The 22,870-nt window shown below is 52.6% G+C and overlaps 1 protein-coding gene across 1 annotated transcript in view; it reads right to left on the reverse strand.

The window, feature by feature from the left end:
- The window catches only part of Tmem132e (transmembrane protein 132E), a 54,981-nt gene extending 44,893 nt beyond the window's left edge, over positions 1–10,088 (reverse strand). Inside the window, exon 1 of the mRNA XM_075991391.1 lies at positions 8,656–10,088. Within this exon, the coding sequence (XP_075847506.1) occupies positions 8,656–8,722 (67 nt within the window). The 5' untranslated portion in view covers positions 8,723–10,088. The remainder of the gene's footprint in view (positions 1–8,655) is intronic.
- Positions 10,089–22,870: the final 12,782 nt, after the last annotated feature.

Below are 22,870 nucleotides of genomic sequence, written 5' to 3' on the forward strand. Positions count from 1 at the left end.
ACCTCAACTCTCAATAGCTTCTGAGCACTTTGTGGAACATGGGGGTCACAGCTTTGAGAGGTCTCTAGACAGAACATCTCGGAAAGGAATGGCTAAGCACACGCCTGGCATTTAGCTTGCCGTACTGCTCCCCAGCATGCAGCCTCAGTTTACCTATTCACCTCACCCCTAGGTGCTGAGAATCAGGCCAGCAGTCACCTTGCCCTGGTTTTGTCTCCTTTGGAGAAGACGACACTGACTGCCTTACCTGCAGAACAGCATCCTGGAACCTGACCAGGGCTCCTGAGCCACCTCTTCCTAGGTGCCTCCCATGTTCTCTCTAAATTACCAATTCTCCCTTCCTTCCCCCCTCCGACCTTCCCTCCTTCCCTCCCTGCAGCATTCCCAGTCCCTTCCGTGGTGGCTCCAGTTGTTCAGTGACAAGTCTCCTCTCTCTAAGACATTGCATTAGAAACCTCTTTAAGAACAGATTATCAGAGACAGATAGCTTCGTCTTCACACTCAACATGGCTCCTGGCACACACTAATAACATTAGTAATGATAATATTGACAACCGTCATTTTTACGCGTTTGTTCTATGCTGGGTGCGATCTGCTGAAATATTTGGCATAAAATAACTCATTGAATCATCACAACACACCCCGCAAGCGGAGTGCTTTGACCATCATCCTTTGCAGAAGAGGAGCTAAAGCAGAGAGTGGTTAAGAAACTTGGCCCAAATCACCATGAAAGGGGCAAGGGAGTCAGGGAGTTTAATGCCCAGTGCAGGGAAAGGGTGGGTGGAGGAGGAAAGCTCTGAATGTCAGAGCCAGGTGGAAACAGAACAGGGTCCTCTGCTGGCTCCAGGGATGACTCAATACCCAACACCAACTGGAGGGCAAAATCAGTGCTCAGCAGACAGAGCATTGGTTGCCCAACACAGATGTGTGGTCAACAGAGGCCAAGGTTGGGAAGAATGTCCTGGGAAGGGCTGTGGGTGCCCCAGAGCAGGGGAACTAAGCCCCATGACCACCTGTCCTCTCTATCCTCTCAGCTCTCTCATCCATGGGCTGGCTACTGGCAGATTTTACCTGAGAACAGTCACAGAAAATTGAGATCATTTTTTTTTCTGTATTGGCAGCAGAGAAAATGGCCATTTTTCCTATTTCCAAAGGAAGAGTTTCTTCCCATTACACAAAGGCCTCAAACAGCTATGAAGCCAGAGGAAGAACAAGATGAGAGACGAATGGACCCCTGGCTGAGATGTGGGCACCAGGGAAGATCAGTGGCTAGTGTCTGACCGTGGGAGGCTAGGCCAACACCAAGACACTTGCAGGTCAATGATGAGAGAGGCAGAGAGGTCCCAGAGCAGGTGACCTGGAACCACTGCAGGTTGCTCAGAGACTTATAGGAAGCAGTCTCTGTGGTCTCTGAATGCTGGCAGAGCCTCCACCTCTTGACCACAACACCCCAAATCCCCAAATCAAAGCGGTATAAAATCAGGCCAAGTGAGAACATGTCACGCACAGGTCCCAGTGAGCAGGATTTTTGCAAGCTTAGATAATTAGTTCAAAGATGAGACTGCAGAGAATGAGAAGAATGCTGTATGGTCCTGTGAGGTGACCACACCGGCATTAGGCCTCCTAGGGAGGTCAGGAGGCTCCTCTCTCTCTCAGACCCCAGTCCTGCCAACTTCCCACCTTCTCAAGTGACCGCACCTACCCAGGGCTCTTCACTGTGCTTCCTTTGTGAAGGCTTGTTGATACTGAAGGGCCTCACTTTCATCCCCTCTCTCCTTGGAGTTCATACTTAACAATACCCCATTCGGCAGGAGCTCACTTTGCCATTTGACAAACGGCTTAATTGCTCTAGAACTCCCCACTCTCCTTACAGGACTTTTGTCCCTGACAGCATAGCATACCCAATGAATGTGTGTAGTCCTGACTACTGCCCCCCTGACTGCGTCCAAGGACAGTTAGCCAGCAGCCTGAGGAGTTTCATTCTAAGACTGTACGGGATGATAGCTGGCCCCGTGCAGTAAGTAAGCACCAACTGGATATTGTCTGAGGGCTGAAGATGGTGTATACTTCGATATACACAAGGGTTTGTGCACTGGTTTATTTAGACAATCAACATATACACCATGCGCCAGCATGCCTCTGGGGACACGAGGATCGCTTTGGCAGGGAAGGGTCACATGGCATCCAGGCACATTTATGATCATGGCCAGGAGGGAAGCCAGGCAATGTGCCATTCAAATGGGGGAAAACCAGAATGGGTGGTAATGTTCGTGAGTCCTCTGTTGTCTGGGAACCATGGTGGGGGTCCTGGCTAGTTTTATGTCAACCTTACAAAAGCTAGAGGTATCAGAGAGGGAGCCTCAATTCAGAAAATGGTTCCATAGCCAAGCCTGTGGTGCATTTTCTTAATCAGTAGTCGATATGGGAATGCTCAGGCCATCTGGGCTGGTTGTCCTAAGTTCTATAAGAAAGCATGTTGAACAAGCCATGTGGAGCAAGCCAGTAAGCAGCACCCATCCATGGCCTCTGCATGAGCCCCTGCCTCCAGACTCCTCCCCAACTTAGGTTCCTGTCCTGACTTCCTTTGATGATTAACAGCAACATAAAAGTATGAGTCAAATAAACCCCTTCCTCCCCAGCTTGCTGTTTGGTCATGGTGTTTCATCACAGCAACAGAAACCCTACGACAGGGGCTTTCTGGATGGAAGGAGTGAACTGCTCTCTTGAAGACTAGGTTGGTGAGAATGTGGAGAGAGAGAGAGAGAGAGAGAGAGAGAGAGAGAGAGAGAGAGAGAGAGAGAGAGCGCAAGAGAGAGCGCCATTAAGAGATTGGACACACCTAAGAGATCAAGGGAGAGGGAACCTGAAGTGGTCTTCTGATTCACAGGCCCCCACTTTCTCTGCCCATGCCAGTGCTGTCCCTGATGGCAAGAGAGTCCCAGGTGCAGGGTTAGAAAGCCTGGATTTAGAGCTGGCACGGCCAGAACTGCTCACTGGGAAGTAGTTTCCCGTGATGGCTACCTGGGACCACAGTGGGATCACTGGTCTCAGTTGCAGACAGGTAGGAAGGAGTCTTGTGCCTCTGCTCTTAAGGGTCCCACATTGCTCATGTTCATGCTCGAGACTGGTGATAGAGATGTCTCTGAGAATCCGGACCATTGTGAGAACTAGTCATCCACCCTGATGTCCCTAAACATGTCATTCTCCCAGGTACAAAGATAGGGCCAGGAAAATAAAGACAGGCTGACAGGCTCTACAAGCCAAGTATGTAATTACCAGCTGTTTGATGGACTGAACTGCAAACGCCATTTGAGTGAAGAAAGCAAACTACTCGCCTATTCTCACGGACCAAAAAGTCTGGGGAGAGAATACAACAGGAAGGACTTGTGTTTGATAAACAGGGGAACTTTCTAAAAGCAGATTATTTCCTAAATAATTTAGTAAAAAAAAAAAAGAAGAAAAAACCCAAAACAAAGGACTTTCTTCAATTACCTTTTCTACTCTTGCCTCTTTTATTGCAGCGAATTATTCATTTTTGCATCCATTCATTCATGCAGCAAGCATTGAATTATCTAGGTAATTGCTTCTATTTCCCACTCATCCTGCTGGGTGCTGAGAGCCAACAAGGCCTGGTTGTTTGGTTTTTTGCACGTGTGTCTCTGTGTGTGTACTGAGAAGTGGCAAGGAAGGAAGCAGAGCCAAAGGGACAAAGGGCAAGACACAGCAGCGACTGATGGATGCCAAGGCCATGGGTGATGGCTACCCTGAATGTTGGCTTGTCTCTGTTACCCTACTGGCCTCACCTGTCCCCTCTCTAAAGTTCCATTCATCCTCCATTGACAGCCTTTGGCTGGCTGAGCACTGGCGCTGGCTTTGGTGGGTACACGGCCCAACCGTGGGGACAGCTAGGCAGAGCACCACCAGCTTGACTTGATGGCAAGGCATGCCCACTTTGCTTTTCAGCTAAAGGGACAGAGAAGGAAAATAGAAAAGGACATTTGTTTTCTCAAAAACACACATGTACACACCTGGCTCATTAATTTCTTATTAAAATTCTGTGTTGAGCTCAAGCAGGGAAGAAGGGAGGATTGCCAGGGATGGGGCAAAGGAGCAGGGAAGGCAATCGGAGCCATGTGTTGGCATTTGCTGCAGGTGGAAGGGTGGAAAGGGGGCAGAGAACTTGGAGGTTAAGAATGGCAGAGGTGGAAAGCAGACTCAGGAGAAAGGGACTTCCTGGGGCTAAGGCATGTTGAGTGTCCTGCAGTCTGAGGACTCCGAGTCCCAACTGCCTTACAGAATTGCTTTTGGGCTACCGAAGGGAATCAAATCCATGGCCTTGCACAGGGCAGACAAGCAATGTGCCACTGGGATATGACCTGGATTTCTCTTTCACCTTTTGAGACAGTTGTCCAGGCTGGCTTTGAACTTGATCTGTAGCCCAAACAGGTCTTGGGTTTGGGTTCCTCCAGTGTCAGTTCTCTGAGAAGCTGGGCTCATAACTCTGGATACAAAATGCCTTGAGGTGGGGACAAGCTGGGGAATCTTTGGTCTCATTGTGGCTGGGCTGGGAGGACCAGCAGTGAGTGAGACTCAGCCCTAAAGTTTTATCAGATGTGGTGTGTGATCAGGGGTGCTAGGGAAGGCTAAATAGGACTGTCAGGATGGCTGGCCACTGTGAGCTAGCTTGGGACTTGCAGAATATCTTGGGAAGTCAGGGTACCCTGCCCTCTCTTAGGACTGGAGGGGGAGGGGAAGGGGGAGTAGGGGAGAGGGAGGAAAATGGGAGGAGGTGGAAATTTTGAATGGTATTATTTATAAAGCAATAAAGAAAATCTAAAAAAAAACCCGCCCAAGTGCTTTTGTCCAAACCAGGAACCCCCTTTAGGCTTCATGCCTGTTGTAATTTTCAGCATTATCTTGCTGTTTGAGTTCCAGGCCTTTTCCTGCATGTCTGCTTCCTCATCCGTGCCTACTAGAAGGCTGGGTTTGGTTGTCCTCGGGTCTCCTCTTTCAGTATTCGAAGCTGACAGGGCCAGACCTTGCCCAGGAGGGTGGGCTATATCCTGATGGATGGAGGCTGGGCCTGTAGCCCTGCTCCCCAAACTCATGCGTGCTTTTGCAGGGCCCAGTTCCAGTCCTGGCCTTCAACAGAGCCTCCTATAGCTGGAACCCTGCACCCAGCCGTTCTCAGGATCCATTCTAGCCAGCAAAGCTCCTTCTCTGCCACCAAGTTTAGAACACACCCCCACCTACTGGCCTCACACGTTAACAGAGCTGAGCTCCACAACCACCACAGGCCTTCCGGCCTGGCCTGCTGCTTGCCCAGTCCTCCAGAAAGACACAGTAGGGGGGTGGGAGACACAACCTCCAGGAGAAAGTCGTGGGGGTGTACCAGACAGCCTGTAGCTTCCTAAGAACAAAGCCCAATGTGCAACCTGGGGTGTACAGCCTGAAGGAGTCACTCAAGGACTGACTGGAGTCTGGGCCTGCTCCCCCTTCTTCCTCTCCAAGACCTCCACCTGTCTCTTCTCCTGCCCTCTTTTATCCTTATTCCCAGCGACTCAGCTTTCCTTCATCCCTTTCTTCTGACCCATTGCTGTGTGTGTGCACTAGAGATGGGACTGACGGGAGAGTGTGTACAAGACATCGGGCTGGGCTAGGGGACTTGATGCATGTGGATGCCAGCTCAAAAGGTAGCCAGCCGGAAGTGGCAGGAGAACATTCAGGAGCCTTGAGGAGCTGGGGGTGGCCTGAGAGAGTCCCTGCTGGAGGTGCTACTGGATCTGGGCTTTAAAGGCTGGGGTAGGGGTTTCTGGAGGCAAGGTGCTGACTATGGAAGGCTGGGAAGTGAGACAGGGCATCTAAGGCACCAGGAAGGACAGAGGTCAGGAGCACCGTGGGGGAAGATGCACACTGGAACAAGATCAGGAAGGACTCTGATACCAGGGCAAAGAATGGGTCTTTGGTCCCATAGGCAATGGGGAGCCAATAAACGTTACTGTGTAAGAGAACAGACCAAGTCAGTTCCCCAACAGGCTCAGTCATACCCTGACCCCCAGACTCCTGTTGAAACTGAAAATGAAGGATCATTTCCCAAAAGACAGATACTAGAAAATAACCTTCTTAGCTTTTTTCAAAGGTAGTCTCAAGACTGGAAACGCCAAGAGAGAGCCAAACACCCCACTCTGAACACCCTGCAGGGCTCAGCTGGGCCCACAACGAATGTGGTGCTCTGTCCACACAAGGGCTCTGCCCAACAGTCTGGTGGAACCTGAGAAGGAACTTGTGGGCCAGAGACCACATGTTGTGGCTGGGAGGAGGGGGACCTGACACTAGGGAGGCAGTCCAAGGTCACCCTGCCCAATGGTGTCATAGTGAGACAGAAGCCCAGGCTGCCTGGCCTCCAGTCCGACTGTGTGATCAGAACCCTGTGGCCTCTGTCGCCTGCCAGGCATTGTATACTGCAGCAGCACCCCCATGCCCCCCATCTTAGAATAGTCTAGAAAACCTATTGAAAGTTGGCCTAAGTGACAGTAAGTCCATGTACCTTCCTCAAACCGAGAGGAGGTGGCAGGAGGGTCCTAGGCAGTCCTGCAGGATGAAGGCCTGGGGCTCAGATTCTCTTAATTTTCACATGACATCATTTCTTTCATTCTGTTCTTGCTTACTGGGGGTATGTCGGAGTTTTAAAAGTAAAACTGAGGTATGGGTTAACAAAGCGACATTCAAGCTTAGAGAAGGACTTAGAAAGGAGCCAGAAGTGGGAACAATAGGGCACTGGTCCACCTCCTCCACTATATTCTTCCAAGTCAGTCCTTAGTCCTAGCCACGCAAGTACTGTGCTAGCATTGTGTGCGGACAGGTTAAGGACAGCAGTACCTGTGAGCTGTGGGACACTCTGGGCCCAGAGACAGCCACATCATGAAGCCCTAGCTAAGGTTCACAGCAGGCAGGCCACTCCAGAAGGCCTGCCTATGGCAGGGGCTTAGGAATCAAACCAATCTGACAGGCCAGGAAGGGAAACCGATTTCTACAGCCAGGCCAGAGAACATGCAGGGGGGTAGCAAGATCTATGGATAGCAACTGAGCTGCCCAGGGGCCAACGCTGATCTGGTAATGGAACTCAAGCACCGGTAAGAGCCACTCCTAGACAGAGGCCTGCTAGCTCCGGGTCACACACTGTCTTAACCTTACCCACAGTCAATCTCTCCAAGGGATGAAGATTCTTCTCTGGATGCACCCCTAAGTGCCCTCCGTACCCTATTCCCGCTAGCCATTGCCTGCAAATTTCTGAGGAAATAGGGGACTAGCAATTCCCACTAAATCAAAGGCAAAACAGCTCACCCCACAGCTGGAAGAACCCAGCCACCCAAAGAAGGGGGGGGGGTTAGCTGGTTCCCTTCTGCCTCCCAGTCTTTGGATCCTACAATTCCTAGAAGTCATTCTTTCTTATTTTTTCAGTCTTGAAAATGAACCCCAGCTGGGGTGAGCAACGCCCCTGGTTAAAGACCTTAGGTGGGTTCACAGCAGGCTCAACCAGGTTCCTAGGGACTTCACAGATTCGGGCAAAAGCTGACCACCACACGTGGAGGGTTCTAAAACCTCCAGATGGCCTGCTCCACAAAACCCCTCTCCTATTCTGTCCTTGGCTCACCCCTCGAAGTGGGACATCAGATTCCCTCACCCCTAGTCGGCCCTTTGTTGGTTAGAGATATGTCCCAGGTCAGCAGCGTCCACGTTGGGCGCAGCAGAGAGCTATACTCTCACAGGCTTCTACAGCTCTCTCCCTCCCGCCTAGGTCAGCGCTCCTAGCCTCTTGGAGCATCTCCAGCTTGCGGAAGCTGCCACAGCATCCTCCTGGCTCAAAAATCTGAGTTTCCACTCTGGGTGGGGAAGGCTGTCCTGAGATTGCCACCCCCCTGCCCCGTCTCCAACCTGCATCCTCGCTGTCTTCACTGCATGGGCACACTACCCCAGACCCCTCCCTCCGTCACCTCTTTCCCGCTGAGCCCGGAGCCCCGGGCGAGCCTGGGGAGCAGACGCAACAGATTGCAGAACGCGGGAGCGCGGCCCCGTTTCCTCCGCGCGCCGCCAGCCTCCCGGCCCGTGCCCGCTGCCCAGACCCCCGCCCGCCTTGCTCTGCGAGCCGGCCGGCCATTGAGATGCAGCTCACAAGCCTCCCGGGCCCCTACCGTGCGCGTCCCTGCCCGAGGCCCGCTGCAGGAAGCCAGTCAGCGGGCCGCACGACTCGGAACCCGCTTGCGCGCCGGGGCCGGGAAGCCGGGATCCCGTGGGTCCCAGTACTTCCCAGCCTCGCGAGCTGCACGGGGCAACGCGACCGGGTGCCGGGGACCCAATCTAGTTATCTCTAGCATCCCTCTAGATCTTCGTGGGCAGACACGCCCCCAGGGTCTCAGGTTGGACCCTGCATTTTAACTCGGAGACCGCAGGAAAGATCCCCTTCTCCAATCTCCCCTGGACCGACCTAGGTCCCTTCAGCAGGCTCTCGAGGCAGGCGGGGACGCTGTGCTGGTAGCGCCAGCGGAGGGTCCAGGGGAGCAATAGGATGAGGGTGCTCCTTCCTCCGATTCTCCCTCCGCCCCCTCCAGGGGCGCCCGCCGCATCTTCACCCCGAGTCTGCGCCGCGACACTTACCGTGGGCGAGCAGCGCGGAGAGGCAGAGCAGGGCGGCGCCGTGGCGGCCCGACATTCTTGGGGCCATGGCAGAGGCGGGGGCGGGAGGGGTCCTAGGGGGCAGCAGTCCACGGCGACTTGGTCTCAAGCTAGGATCGGTCGCCTCCCACTCACTGTAGAGCCCAACTGTCTCTGTTGAGGTTTCAAGGGCCAGAGAGCGCAATTTGGGGACACTCTGAGGGGAGGGGGCGTCCCAGGCACCACCGGCTACACCCTCGGAGCCAGCGGGGGCGCAGCTCCGGGCCGGAGGAGTCTCCACCTCCCAGGGCTGGTGCCCCCTGCAGGATCTGAGAAGCGAGGGGGGAGCCGCACGTGCTGTCCCGGGGTCCTGTGGCCACCCACCTCTCGGAGGTTGTCGAGAGCTGCGTGCCAAAGCCCTTGGCCTCTCCGCGCCTCTCCTATCCGTACTCGCTTCAAGGTGCAGATCCCCAACGCGAGCCCGGATAGCTTTGGTTTCGGTGGTAACCCCACACACACAGCGCGGCTTTCTTCTTCCTCCAAGCGCCCTGCAGCAGCCCGGAAAATCCCAGGTCGGGAGCCAACGAATGATTTCTTTTGCAAAGAAGGAGAAAATCCAGGCAACTTTAATCCAAACGGGGAAGGAAAAGTTTCCTTGCAGGGATGAGACAGGCGACGCAGGTCGCCACCACCCTAGGCGACGCCCAGATGGAATGCCTGAGGTGGGTGACCAGATGTTTGTCCCTTCGCAGTGTTCGGTCTTGGACTCCAGCGTGCTGTCTCCAGTCTGCGCTAGCACAGGCAGACTCGGCGCCTCCTGGCCGGTCTGGGGCTTGATGGCTGGAGCAAGGGTGGAGCTCTAGGCACCCGCTGCCCCATGGAGATGGATGGGGCTTGGAGTAGCGAGGGAGCGGGAAAGCCAGCTAAGGCGCCCCGGCTCGAGCCATTTCTTCCCGGAGCGTCTCCTCCAGTATCCAGCCCGTGAGCGTCGTAGAATGGGAAAGCGGGTAGTCAGACCACGGCAGCACTGGGCTACCACCCTCTCTCCTCTCGGGTGGGGTGTCGCTGTCTCAGTAGAGGTGCCCTGCCCCGCCAAGCATCGCTCCTCGCCTTCCCTGGGGGAACCTGCACAAACCTTGAACTTTTCCGGGGTTCAGAGTCTCCGACGCCTTGTCCTCCCCATCACCCCCGCCTTTCCCCTAGACACCCGCTTGCCCGTTGCCTTGGTGCGGCAGGGAATAAGCTGTAGCTCTTTCGGAGTCAGTTTGGGCGAGCGGATCGCCGCTCCAGTCCCGGCTGCGGATGGAGAGAAGCGGGAGTGCGGCCAAGGGGCTAAGGCATCCGCACCTGCGCAGCCCCTGGCCGAGGAAGCAGCTGGTGCTTAGGAGGCCCAGCGAAGAGAATGATGCCGGCAGGGGGGCCAGCTCTCCTTGGACGTGGGGGGGGGGGAGAATGAGGAGCGGGGGGGGGGCGGGGAAGAGGCGGGGGGAGGAAGCCACAGTTGCTCGAAGCAGTTGCCGCCACCTCCACGGCGCTCCTCCGTAAATGATTCCAGAAAGAGAGACACACACACTGATGTTCGCCACCCTCTTCCTCGGTCCGGCATCCAGCGCCCACCCGGACCGTAGCGGGCGGGCGCCCAGCTTGGCGCGCTCGCTCCCTTCTCCCTCCCCCCTCCCAGATTCCCCGTGATCACGTGGCCCCGGAGCGCGCGGCCCACGGCTCGCGCGCCACGGAGACTCCCCCCTCCCCCGGCTCCCCTGTCTGTCCACGTGTCCATTCCGCATTCCCAGCCTGGGGGCGCGCGCGGCTCCTTAATGAGAGTCAGCCCAGGGCTGGCCTCGCCGTTCAGTTCTCTTCGGCTTTACATTTAAATTTTTTTTCCTCAGCGGTTCAGGTTGGTGCTGGGATCCGAGTGGAGCCGGCTGGTTGCTGCGACTGCGGTTCTGTGTAGACGCCACCGCAGACCCCGCCAATGTCCCTTTTCAAAGGATGCCAGCTCCCCGCCGGGTGCCGGAGATGTTTTCAGCGGTTCCACCCGAGGCGCGGGTAGGGGGCAGCCTCCCACAGCCTCTGAGTCCGCGTGGTCTCTGCAGGGCACCCGGTGGGAATCAGCTTTGCTGCCGCGCCCAGCTCCTCTGGTTGGAGCTCCTCGGTCAGGGATGGGCAAGGGGCGCCGCTGGGGGCAGACGAGGGATTTGCCACTGCCTACAGGTTGTTTTGCAAGCCTCAGGAGGGCCTGGGAGGATATGAGAAACTGTCTCTCTGTATTCCACCTAGTCGTTGGTTGAAGAGGGAGTGATATGGGGCCGACATTCGTTCCCACCATCACACCTCGTCCATTAGAACGGAACTCAAATCAGACCCGACAGTCAACCGTCAGACGTGGAAATCAATGGCAGTGATTTGACAGCATTATTAGACGTCATGAGGGAAAATCCTGAAAGGTTTGATCTTAATCGGCCCTATTCCGGAGGGGCAGACTCCGTCCCATGAGAGGATGGAACGTGTGTGTCACCCTTCTATACCTGATAGAGTATGGGGCTTTGAGGTCAGAACAAAGGTTGGTGGGCGCCCTGTCCACACCTCGTCTGCCCTTCAGCTGTTATGTATCTTGGTCGGTAGAATGCTTGCCTAGCATGCCCAGTAAAAAGCTTGTAATCCTAGCACTGGGCAGGTGGGGTCAGGAGGATCAGGAGTCCAAGGCCAGCCTGTGCTACACAGAGTTCAAGACCAGCCTGAGTTACATGAGATCCCAGCTCAACAAGAAAGGCAGCCTTTGACAAGCCTCAGGCTGTTTCCCTTCTGAGCTGCCTTCGGCAAATCATGATTTTCACGACCCCTCCCTTGCCGTTTCCCGTGAGTTACCTTTTCCTCCAGAAAGGGACACTTTGGGGAAAACGGGCTTGAATGGCTATGGGAACCCCTTCCCTCCTAGCCCCTGATCGTTTCTGCTTGGGTTTGATATTAGAACCTGCCTAGCTCTTCTTACACCTCCCCCATGGCCGGCTGACTGGAACTCAGAGGTCCACTGGGAAGGACTATCAGGCTCATTGGAGGCCCTGGGGACAGACTTTGCTGGGGTAGTCACAGAAGGTAATTCTCATTAGGTCCCTAATGCCTGGTGGCAATTAATGTCACCTAAGGACTTAATAACCATTCCAAGGAGAGGCAAGCCAGCAATCAGCTGCATGTCCCCCCCCCCCCGTGTGTGTGTGTCTGTGTGTGTGTGGTGTCGGGGTGAAGAGCACAGATCCACTCCTGAGGTAGGGATGATTCTGTGTAAAGAAGAATACAACCTGGTCCTTCTGTTCTGCCCGCCCTTGCAGTGGGGACCCAGAACTTGGAGGTGGCCAGAGGAAAGAGACACACTTCCCCCAAGATTCTGCCCAGCTGTTCTTCTCCACAGCTTCTGTCTCTAACTCAGGAGTCAAAGAGGCTGAGGGCTCACCTTCCTCTCCTGGCTCTAGCTAGAAATAGCGTAGCATGCTGGGCAGCTTGCTAGTGACATGGGCTTCATGGGTTTCTCTTTACCTCGACTCAGTTCCCCCTTCTTCCACCCCAACTTTCACCACAGTGTCATGGGACTAACCATGAGGGAGGATCAGCTCTTATTCCCATAGACCTTCTGTTCTGAAAGGAAAGGTGGATGCTAAGCTCATGAGCCAGGCAGTGGGGTTACCTGGCCACGGTTTACTCCTGGAGAAGATGCAGGCTATCTCAGGAAGGCTGAGGGGGCCTCACCATCATTTTTGTATGTATACATGTGCCTGTGGAAACCAGAGGTCAATGTGAAGTCTCTTCCTCGGTATCTCTCCATCATCACCGTCATTAGTCTCTCACTAAACATGGAGCTCACTGTTGGGGCTACACTGACTGGCCGGAGAGCACCAAGGGTCTATCTCCCTGTCTCTGCCTCAACATGGGGGTTACTAGACTCGCTTCACTATATCTGACTCCTACACATTTTCTGTTGACTTGAATTCAAGTCCTCATGCTTGGGTTGCAAGTACTTCACTGACTGAGCCAGCTTGTCAGTCCATGGTCCTTTCATCCTTACAGAGTGGAGTTCTTTTCCACAACCCTATTCTTTTCATACCATCTATGGGGTATGGAGCTGCCTGCCATGTCCCCAAATGCCACATGTTCCTCTTCTCCACCTCAAGAGTAAGGACAGTTCACTCTATCTGGAAAGTAGACTACCCAGGGAACCCCAGTTCTACTGCTATTTAGGTGTCCCTATCCCAGCTTACTTGGAGAGGGGATAGTACCACCCCTTGTCTTCTGGACTATATAACAAGTGCCCTTGGTCTCACCAAGAAGTCTTGGTCATGGGTTCCCAGTGAGCCATACCACTGGGACCAAGATAGCAGAGGACAGGTGGGGTGGAGGCTGGAGAGAGGACTGGCATGCTTAGGAAGGTCTGGCCCAGGACTGTTTTGTCTCCTCCTTAGTGCCTTTCTGGATGGAGTTTTGGCAATGGCTGGGGCTGTCTCTGTTGCCAGCTCCTTTGTGATGCCTAGAACAGATAACAAGAAATAGGGGGAGGGGAGGGAGTGCGGCTCTGCCCCAGCACCCTGTGCACGTGCTCATCAAGACCCAATCCAGAGCCAGCATGGCTTCTTATCTGCCTGAGGAGCCCCTTTGAGTGTGCCCTATGCCTACTGCTAAGAGGGTACAGGCCAGGGTGGGCATTCCGAAGAGGGTATTCCTGGGACCTCCCGGCTCTCCTCTTCAGATTCCCTAAGTTAGCTCTCCCTCTTGTTCTTATTGCAAACATCACAGCCTGTTAACTCTGCATTCCATTTCATTGCCTACTTTCATTTTGTGAGTGTATTTGGTATGCACAGGTATTGGGTGCACTTGCCCTCCACCGTGCGTCGAGGAAGGAGGGGGAGCCCTACAGGCTGAGTTTAAGCATCTTCTATAGTGCTTCTGTTTTCTTTTTTTTTAATTTGGAAAACAGGGTCTCTCGCTGAACCTGGAGCTCACTGTTTCCGCTAGATTGGCTGGCCAACGAGCCCTGCGATCCCCTTGTCTCCATCCTGCCCAGCACTGGGGGCTTAAAACTACACATCGCCACTCTTAGATTTTTGCATGGGGATCTGAACTCAGGTCCTCACCCTTGTACAGCCAGCACATTCGCCACTGAGCCATCTCCCCAGGCGTAAACAAATCCTTTTTTATTGAGTGCTGTGTTAGGGATCAGAATGAATAGGCTGAGCTAGATAACACCCAGATGGCAGAAGCTAGAGAGCCTCCAAAAACTCATCAGGAACCCGGTGGCACCGAAAACTAACATCAGGAGTGCCTTTGATGTGCCAGGCACCTTTCTTGGGATTTTGCATGCATTGTGTGGACCCTTGCCACACCCTTGTTCAATAGATACAGTTAATATTGCCTTATCCAGTTGAGACTCAGAGAGGGAACGTTTCTTGATTAGGGTCACTCGACTAGAAAGCAGCAGCAACAAATCAAATGTGTGATTCCAGAGACCAGATAGGCAGCTCACCTGACCATTTCACTCCACTGGATTCCATCGACAGTGGGCTACTATCTCTCCTTGGTCATGCTTATGTCCAGGAGGGTTCTAGGTATACACAGAACTTCCAGTCCAGGGAAGCCATTGGGGCAAAAGGAGGCTTGTTCTGGGTGTCTGGGAGCAGGGGACCACTGTTTCTTGTGACTCTGTCTGCAGCAGTTCAGCCTGTCACAGCCCTCCCCACCCCCAGCACTGACTCACAACTACGCATTGGATCTTCGTGGAGTCTTGCCATAGCCACACAGGCACAGGGTTATCATCACCATCACCCAGCCTCTGGCCTGCAGGCACCTCACCTCCGCCTGCCTGATGGGCTCCTGGCTAAGATTCCAGGGTCATTACTAATCTCTGTCCATGAGGATGTCAGCAGCTGAAGGCCAGAGACCTGCTTCCAGTTCTGTAAGGCAAGGCCTCGTCCCCTCCAACTTCTGTAATAAAATGTCACAGGCTGTGTGAGTTAACACATTAACAGGCTGGAAGTCCAATATGAAGGTGTTGGCAGGGTTGAGTCTTTGGAGGGCAGATGGATGTCTTCTGTGTGGTCATATGGCCACTTCTCTGTGCTCAGGAATCCTGGGTTTCTTTTATTTTAATAAGGACACCAATTTGGATGAGAGTCCCATCCCAAAGGCCTCATTTCAACTTAATCACCTGTTTAGGGACCTTGTCTCCAAATACAGCCTCATTCTGTTACTTAGAGGCAAAACTTCAACATGTCGATTTTAAGAGTTCACAGTTTAGCTCCTAGCAGCATGGTAACTCATGATCCACACTGAGGTGTTTTCCAGAGACAGAGGATTGCTAGGAAAGATGATCCCAGAGAAGAAGCTGTATAGGACACAAGCAAGCAAGAGAAAGCAGAACACTGGGCCCTAGCTTCTGGGCCCCATCACTCATCTGGTGGTCTTTTTAAAGCCCCGAATCCCTCGTGTGCTCTGAGCATTTTCCCCTAGCTCAGTTCCCTTTCCTAGCTGGTACCCTCACTACCTGATGAACCCCAGCCCCACATCCACCAAGCTCAGTGTCATGTGACCAGCTTAAAACTCTAGATCAGAAGCTGCCTTATTTTTTGTTGTCGTTTTGTTGTCTGGGACAAATGAATGACTTTGTACAAACAAAGCCAGCGCTCTGCCACAGAGCTCGAGCCTCAGCCCTCATTTTTATTTTGAAGGGACAAGAAAACCAAGGTGTACCAAGAGCTAGTGAAGTCCCATGGGTATCTGCTTAACCGTCAAGGAATCCCTACAAGAGGATGCACCTGGCTCCTGCCCCTCGATGAACCCATTGTGACACACCAGTATCACGGCCTGGCTTAGCCACACAGCAGACTTGGGAGTTCATTTTCTCTTCCCCAGATAGCATGACTTCCTGTCTCATTGCTCCAGGTGCAGCCTGGGCTCAGTTCAGACCTTGGACTGAAATACCAATAGATCGTTTGCACATGCTCACTCTGGGTGTGTCTTCCTCTGTGAAGTCCTCCCCGTCATTGACCAGGCTTTGCCCTATGCCATACATCATCTAAGCCCCCATGCCTCCTGCAGCTGTGTGTCTATGGGGTCGCATTGATCTGTCTGACTTTCCCTGCAGAGAGGAGACCCTGGAACGTGGGCTTTCTCTGTTGCTCTCCACTGTGTTGTCCTTTGCCTGATGTTTCAGTCGGTGGCCATTAAGTTACTGAACTGTTGGCAGACCCTCCCCCACGCCACACTATGTGCAAAATGAGGTACCCCCAGAACCATCTGGTTAAAGACCCTGGGGCTCACATTTTCCTAAAATCTTCACTTTGTTCCTCTCTTGACACATACTCCTTTCAGTCCCCATCCATGCCTGGCTGTCCCTTCCCTCCCTCCCTCCCTCCCTTGAATACACATGGCCAGTAAGCTGGGACCACCCTGGGCTCCCAGCCAAGAAAGGATTTGGATTTGGGCCAGGCAGGCTGGACTCTGGGCTCCCCCTTTCCCTCCCATCCCCACACAGCCGCATTTAATTCCAAGGCAAAGTGGTGGTGGTCGTGTGCGTGTGTGTGTGTGTGTGTGTGTGCATGCGTGTGTGTGTGTGTGTAGTGGGACGGAGAGGAGACACCGAGAAAACACTGTGTGTATAAGAAAGAGATAGAGACAGATATAGAACCCTGTGGGTTTGTGTGTGTGTGTGTGTGTGTGCGTGTGTTTGTGTGCGCGCGCACATGTATAACAGAGAGACAGAAAACACCCTATCCATGTCCCATCCCATCAGCTAAACAGCAGTTAACCCTGAGGGAGGAAAAGTTGGGGCCTCCAGGTCAGCCATAATCTCTGCTGTTCTTGTGCCTCAAGAGGCTGTCCATCCAGCGCTGCTTGGCCCTGGGGTTGGCACAGCCAAGTCTTCCTGCCTTGAGAGAGAATTTCGGTCTGGGCTGCTGCAGAGGCAGGACTGGGAAGAAGCTCTGTCACTGCAGACTGCATGTCTAGACAGCCATTAGAGGATTCGTGTGCTAGGAGAGGAAGGCAAACCCCAGCGCCACAGATACCTCTCCTTATTTCATTTACGGGCTGGGTCCAGAAGACCAGAAGTGGAACCAGTATCTCCTTCCTACTGTTTCCCAACCTACTTCCCACATCTTAATCATCAGATTCTTATGTCTGTCTTACTTTTGCTGCTGTATGACCATCTGTGGCTCCCTCTTGCCTGGAGGACTAATTTCAGCCTTACATTTAGGGCTTTACAGCCCATCTCCAATTGGCCACTACCCCTTTGCTCAGCCACTATTCAGTCCTCCTCATCTCTGGTGGCTTTTATGAAAAGACTGTTTCTCCAAACCTAGATAAATTAGTCCCTATCTCCTAGTTAGAATTCACCCAGCCCCTGTCTTAGCTTCCTCTACTCAGTTGCTAAATTCTTAAAGACAAAAGCTGTGTTTCATCCATCTTTAAACTCTCTTAACTCTGAATACAGTTTCATATATAGAGCCATATTTTTAAGCATCTACTAACCAAATGAGTGAATGAATGAATGGTGAATGAATGAAGGGCACACAAGGCAGCAGTTGAGATGCCAGTACTTGTCATCTTGTTAGGTACTTTCTAGTTGTCACCCTTGGTATTTTCTCTAGATGCCACATGGCATGCACTTAGCATCTCCACTTAGACAAGAGGTGGCTGAGCTCAGGCGGACAAAGTCATGAACTGGGGTTCAATCCCAGGCCTCTTGGCTCCCCTAATAAAATCTCCCTGCTCAGAATAACTCTGATTATACATGCCCTGGAAGTTGATCTCCCTGGGACATCTCAAGCCCACTTCACCATCCTCCAGGAGAGGGGAGGCTAGGGGGTCCTGAACAGACTGCCAGCCCAGCCACTAAGAAGCAGCTCCCTCTTTGAGGGAGGAAGAGCAGGGACCCTCAGCAGCCCCCAGAAACTCAGAGAGGACAAGGACCCTGCAGAAGTCCTCATTTGGAGGCTCCACTGCTTTCCTCTGGCCAAATGAAGCCATATTTGAAGCTCAGGAGACAGAGCAGGAAGATTGTCCATGGTCCCAGGGGCTCCATTTCCACCTCAGCCCAGTCTCGCTGGGCATTTCAGCGGTTCTCAGATGATGTTTACTGTGCAAGTGTGAACTCAAGCTCTGGACCCAGGTTACCAGGTTACCAGCTAGCTCTCCAGCTGTGTGACCTCGGACAACTTCCTTACTCTTGTCTGTGCCCAGTTCCGCATTGTCCCTTGGGACCATCAGCAGCACTCCCCTTATGGTGGCTTTGTGTTGTGGCGGTGGCAGTGTGTTGTGGCGGTGGCTGGCCCTGGCACTCTGTCCAGTTTGCCAGAGCCATTTCATCTTCTCCACCACACTCACCGAGACACAAGTCCCAAGAGGCCTACCCTGTCCTCCTGCAAGGATTTGCCTGAGTGTGCTGGACAGGTCTCTGAGCTCTTTGGGCCTCCCATGTAAGGCAAAGAAACAAAATTGGGCTGGGAGAACAGCTCGAAGGAAAGCCAAATCAAAGTGACTTTTGTGGTGACAAATGCTTAATAATAACTTTACAAATCTAGTTGAATTACTATGAATAACAGCCTCCCTTTTCCTTCTTCGCTTTGTATGGATACGTCTCCCGTCTCCCAGAGAGCACACAGCTACAACCCTGAAATTCACCCAAAAGAATCATTACTGGGAAAACAAACTAAAAATAACTGCAGAAGAAACAGCGCCAGCTCAGAAGCGGTTCTTCGGAGGTGGGGGCGAATAAGGCAACTTTTTGGTTGCTCCTGGGATGATGGAGTCTAATGCTTAAATGTGAGGCTGATTGATAATGCGTCCTGTCTCCAGCCCTGCAGTCTGGGCCCCTGGACAATCTTTGGAGTTCCTCCTAGGCAGCTAATCCATTCCTGGGAGCCCAGTCCTGCGAATTGGCCGGACCCAGACCCATCACTTTTCACTGAGGATCTCCCATGTTCCAGGTGGTCAGCCTTTCTCCTGCATGCCTCAGGACAGGTCCTATTCACCTCAGGTAAAGAAAGGGCACCCAGAGAGGGTGAATAGCTGACTTAAGAACACACAGGAATGTGAATTCAGTTCATGTTGGACCAAAGACAAGGATCATAAAGGCTCCTCTGGGTAGCCATGAGTGGAGGGCTCAGTTTCTCCAGTTCCCCAGGGGATGCAGGAAGGTTATTCATGACTGGGTAGAGATCATGCCTCTCCTTCAGGTGCAGCATCCCAAGGTAGGTGCTTCGTATCTGTGGCTGAGGGAGGGGCTTCCTTTGCCTGTCTCTCAGTCTGGGCTCTCTACAAGTCCAGGATCATTCTCCATCAGAAAGCAGGTACCCAGGGGTGGGACAACCCCCTGATGTCCTCCCTTACAGCCTGGAGTACTGAGGCAGAAGCCTCTCTCCATTCTCAGATTGCTTTCTAGAAGGGCCCAACGTCCCCTATCAGGCAAGGGTCACCTGACAGGGGCCATCAGCCCATGCCCTTGGAGTCTCTTCTCTGCGCTTGCCACAAGGATTTCAGACTTTCAGGCTAGCAGTGACAGATGACTGATGGGCTGGGCTGTGGGATAAATGCGGGGTGCCCCTTGGCGGGGACCAAGGCTGTTTGTCTCCTCCGCAGAGATGGATGCCTGTCCCTGAGAAGGCTGACGGCTCTCTCTCGGAGTGTACTGCAGTTCCCTGTGATTGAAATGTGTTCTCAGGGTGCTGAGACCAGCTCTGGAACTGTGTGGTTGTTTGTCCCCTCTGTCTGTCTCGTGGGCTCTCCAATTGTCTGTCTGTCTGTCTGTCTATCTTTCCATCCATCCAGCAAAGATAGATGATGTTATTATAAGCCGGGATGATGCAACCAAGGTCAGAGGGAAGTGTTTAATTGGAATGTCAGAGGCTGGGGATTGCTCTGCTCCTGTGATTGATTCTCCAGAGGTCCTGTCAACTACAGGTCCTGCAGGGAAGGAGTTAGGGGGAAGCTGGGGGGACTTGGGGAAGCCAGGGTAGAAAGAGGCTACCAGGTTCTGCCTGCTTCTGCAGGAAGGCTACCCAATAGACTCTGCCTTGGGCAATGGCTGACCTAAGGCATAGAGGGAGGCTGTGCTCTTGACCTTTGGGTGTCTATCTGTTCTGTTTCCTTCCTCCTTCTTATCTCCCATGGGTTCCCTGATTGGTTCTGTGTTGAGTGGAGGGAAGAGGAAGTGGCTGTTTCTTGTCATAGAAGGCTCACTGTCTGTCCACAGCCTCTCTGCTCTGGCTGCTGCCCAATGAGGATTGGCTGGATGGCAGCAAGACTTAAGAGGCTGCTGTTGCACCATTTACACTCTGTGAAAAAATTTTCTCATAGGTCTCAGGGACTAAGAGGTAACTCCCTTGGGGGGGGGGGAACTGAGGTGGAGAGCTGGACTTGGTATCACCCTGTCCCAAGAATAAAGAAAGCTGATGTAGCAGTAGCAGGGCTATGTCCTTGACAAGTTGACCATGGGTGGAGCTGAGTATTTGGAAGCCTAGTCAGGGTCCGTGGGATGTTCCTAGGAACTACTAGCTGTAGTAAGTATGCTCATGTTCCTTGCCTGGGTAGGAGCAAGTTGAGGGGAAGAACAAGGGTGTATAAGAGTGTGTCGGGGGCAGAGTTAGCCAGGGTAGGGTGCTAAGGATGCAGAGGCAGGAACACATACTTGATACAGGGTGGACCCTGCAGGAAAGAGCGTGGAGGAGATGGCAGGGGGTTAGAACTAGGCTCTGAGTTCTGAGGTGGTGTGAGGGGGATGGGAAACCTGAGTTGGTTCAGAGAGGTGGAAAGGTCCCAATGTGTGGCGGAGGAACTGTGTTCCCAAAGCACACCCGCTAGTTCTTGCTTCCACGCTGGGAGCATGGTTCAGAGATGCACTGTGTTATTGTAAACATGATCTCCAACACTGACAGCATTTCTACTACCACCACCATCAGTGTTACCCTCACCACCACCAATATTGCCACAGTCACCATGACGACTGTCATTACCATCATCATTGCTATCATTGTGCTCATCACCATAAGCACCACCATTATCAATGCACAACCATCAGCACCACTATCATTGCCATCATTGATCACCGAACCACCACCATCACTATCATCATGCCGCCACTACCATGATGGTTGTTATTACCATACCATCATCATCATCACCACCATCGTAATCACCACTGTTGGCCTTTATCATCACAACCACCACCATCATCGTCACCACCACCATCATCGTCACCACCACCATCATAACATCGTTATTATTACTATCATCATCACCATTCCATTACCATCGTTACCATAGCCACCATCATGAGCATCACTATATTCATCATTATCAACAGCATCATACCATCACCGTTGTCACCACCACCGCCACCACCACCACCCTTGTTCACCCTCACTGGTACCTGCTGTCACTGTCCTTTCTCTGTTCTCTCTTCCTGCCTGATAGCTTATTTTTTATCTGAAAGCATGTCTCTATTCATCCTCAAATAATAAATTACCCAGAGGTTTGTAAAGCTGGCAGGGGTGCTCCCTTCATGCCCTCTTCCTTTCACAGAAGGGGAAACGGGTTCAGAGATGGTGGGTGATATGTTCGAGGTGAAACAGCATCTTGATGGACAAGCTATTGCTGGAGTTGCCTCCTTCCCTGCCGGTGTTGAGCTCATCCTCCTGCGCGACACTGCTGTGGACTCACCATTGCCCTTTTCACCCCGCTTCTCTTCCATCTCTGGGGCAGCAACACAAACTGATGAGAAAATTCTAGTTTGGGGAAAATGAGAAGACTTTCAACCATAGCTGAATGAAACGATATGTGTGCTCACAGGCAAGAGAGCTCTTTCTCATGGTTTGGCTCCAATTTCTCATCCTCACAGTGTAAGTCCGGACCCAGCAAAGCCTTTTCTCATTGTTAGTCTACGACAGAACCACAGAAAGAGTCGTAGAAACAGGGAAAAAGGTATAAAAAGAAACACAGACATAGACACTTGGAGACCAAGGCAGGGACCTAGAGAGAACTGGGAAGACCCAGACAGTAGGATCATTAAAATCCAGGCAGATACAGAGTGGAAAAGACAGAGATCATAATGGAGGACATGGAAGAGGCAGAGGTCCGGAGAGGGCTAGGAGTGTGCAAACGGGACTGGCAGCTACTGCTCGGTGTTCTGGATAATGGTCTTGACTCAGGAGCTGTATTGCTTACTGGAGGGAGAACTAGCTTCTATAGAAGCAGTCAGCTGTGGGCATGAAAATGCAGCTCAGCCAGTGTAGTGCTCAGCTACCATGAGCAAAGCTCTGGGTGAGTCCCAGCACGACATACATCAGGTATGATGGCTTATTCCTGTAATCCCAGCACCCAGGAGGTGGAGGCAAGACGGTCAGAAGGTCAGGATCATCCTCAGCCACAGTGTGTGATTTGAAAGCCAGCCCAGGATACACTAGGGCCTGTTTAAAAAAGAAAGGAAGGAAGGAAAGAAAGGAAATCCAGAAATAAACAGACTAAAACTAAACCGGTTGGCCTTGGCCTCACGGTGCTTATGAAGGGCTTGGACTGAGACAGCAATGGCTGTGTGTTTGCGGGTACGTGTGGGTTTCCATGTTTGAGCCGTGGGCTTCAGAGTGTTTTTATTAAGATGCTGGGGAGGATGTCAGGGCCTCTTTCAGAATCCCTGTCTCCCCATTTTAGAACCTCTGTCTCCCCTTTTTCATGATTTCTCATCAACACACCACCTATTGCCTGGTCCTCCCAGCACTGAGCTTGCCAGTTCCATACTGAATATTCAGGAAAAAAAAAAGCAGGGTGAAGAAATGAGGTTCCAGATTTCAGCTGCATTCATCAGGCCACCATGATGGGAGCACACTTGGAAATGGTTCCTCCCCTTCTATGATGGCTCTTTGTTCGTTCCAGTGACAGAGACCCAGTTACAGTAGGTTAGATTGGGCCCAAGCCCAGCTAGGGTCCTCCGCAGTGACCTTGAGCAAGGCTCCTGCCCCCTGTCTACATTGATGAACTCTGCCTTTTGTAAAGCTAGGAGACAAGATGAGCCTCCGTCACTTCCTTCCGTGCTCCAGAGAGCCTCATTTCCAGGATTGCTTCAGTCCACCCAGGTAGAGCCCACACTGCCAAGCACTTATTACATCTACCTGTTACCTGTTCACAAATCTAGCTCTTCCTTCCCCTGTTTGGGAACAGTGGCCTTCACTCTCCTCAGAAG

The sequence above is a fragment of the Microtus pennsylvanicus genome, chromosome 11 (genome assembly GCF_037038515.1).
Source record: "Microtus pennsylvanicus isolate mMicPen1 chromosome 11, mMicPen1.hap1, whole genome shotgun sequence".
Lineage (NCBI taxonomy): Eukaryota > Metazoa > Chordata > Mammalia > Rodentia > Cricetidae > Microtus > Microtus pennsylvanicus.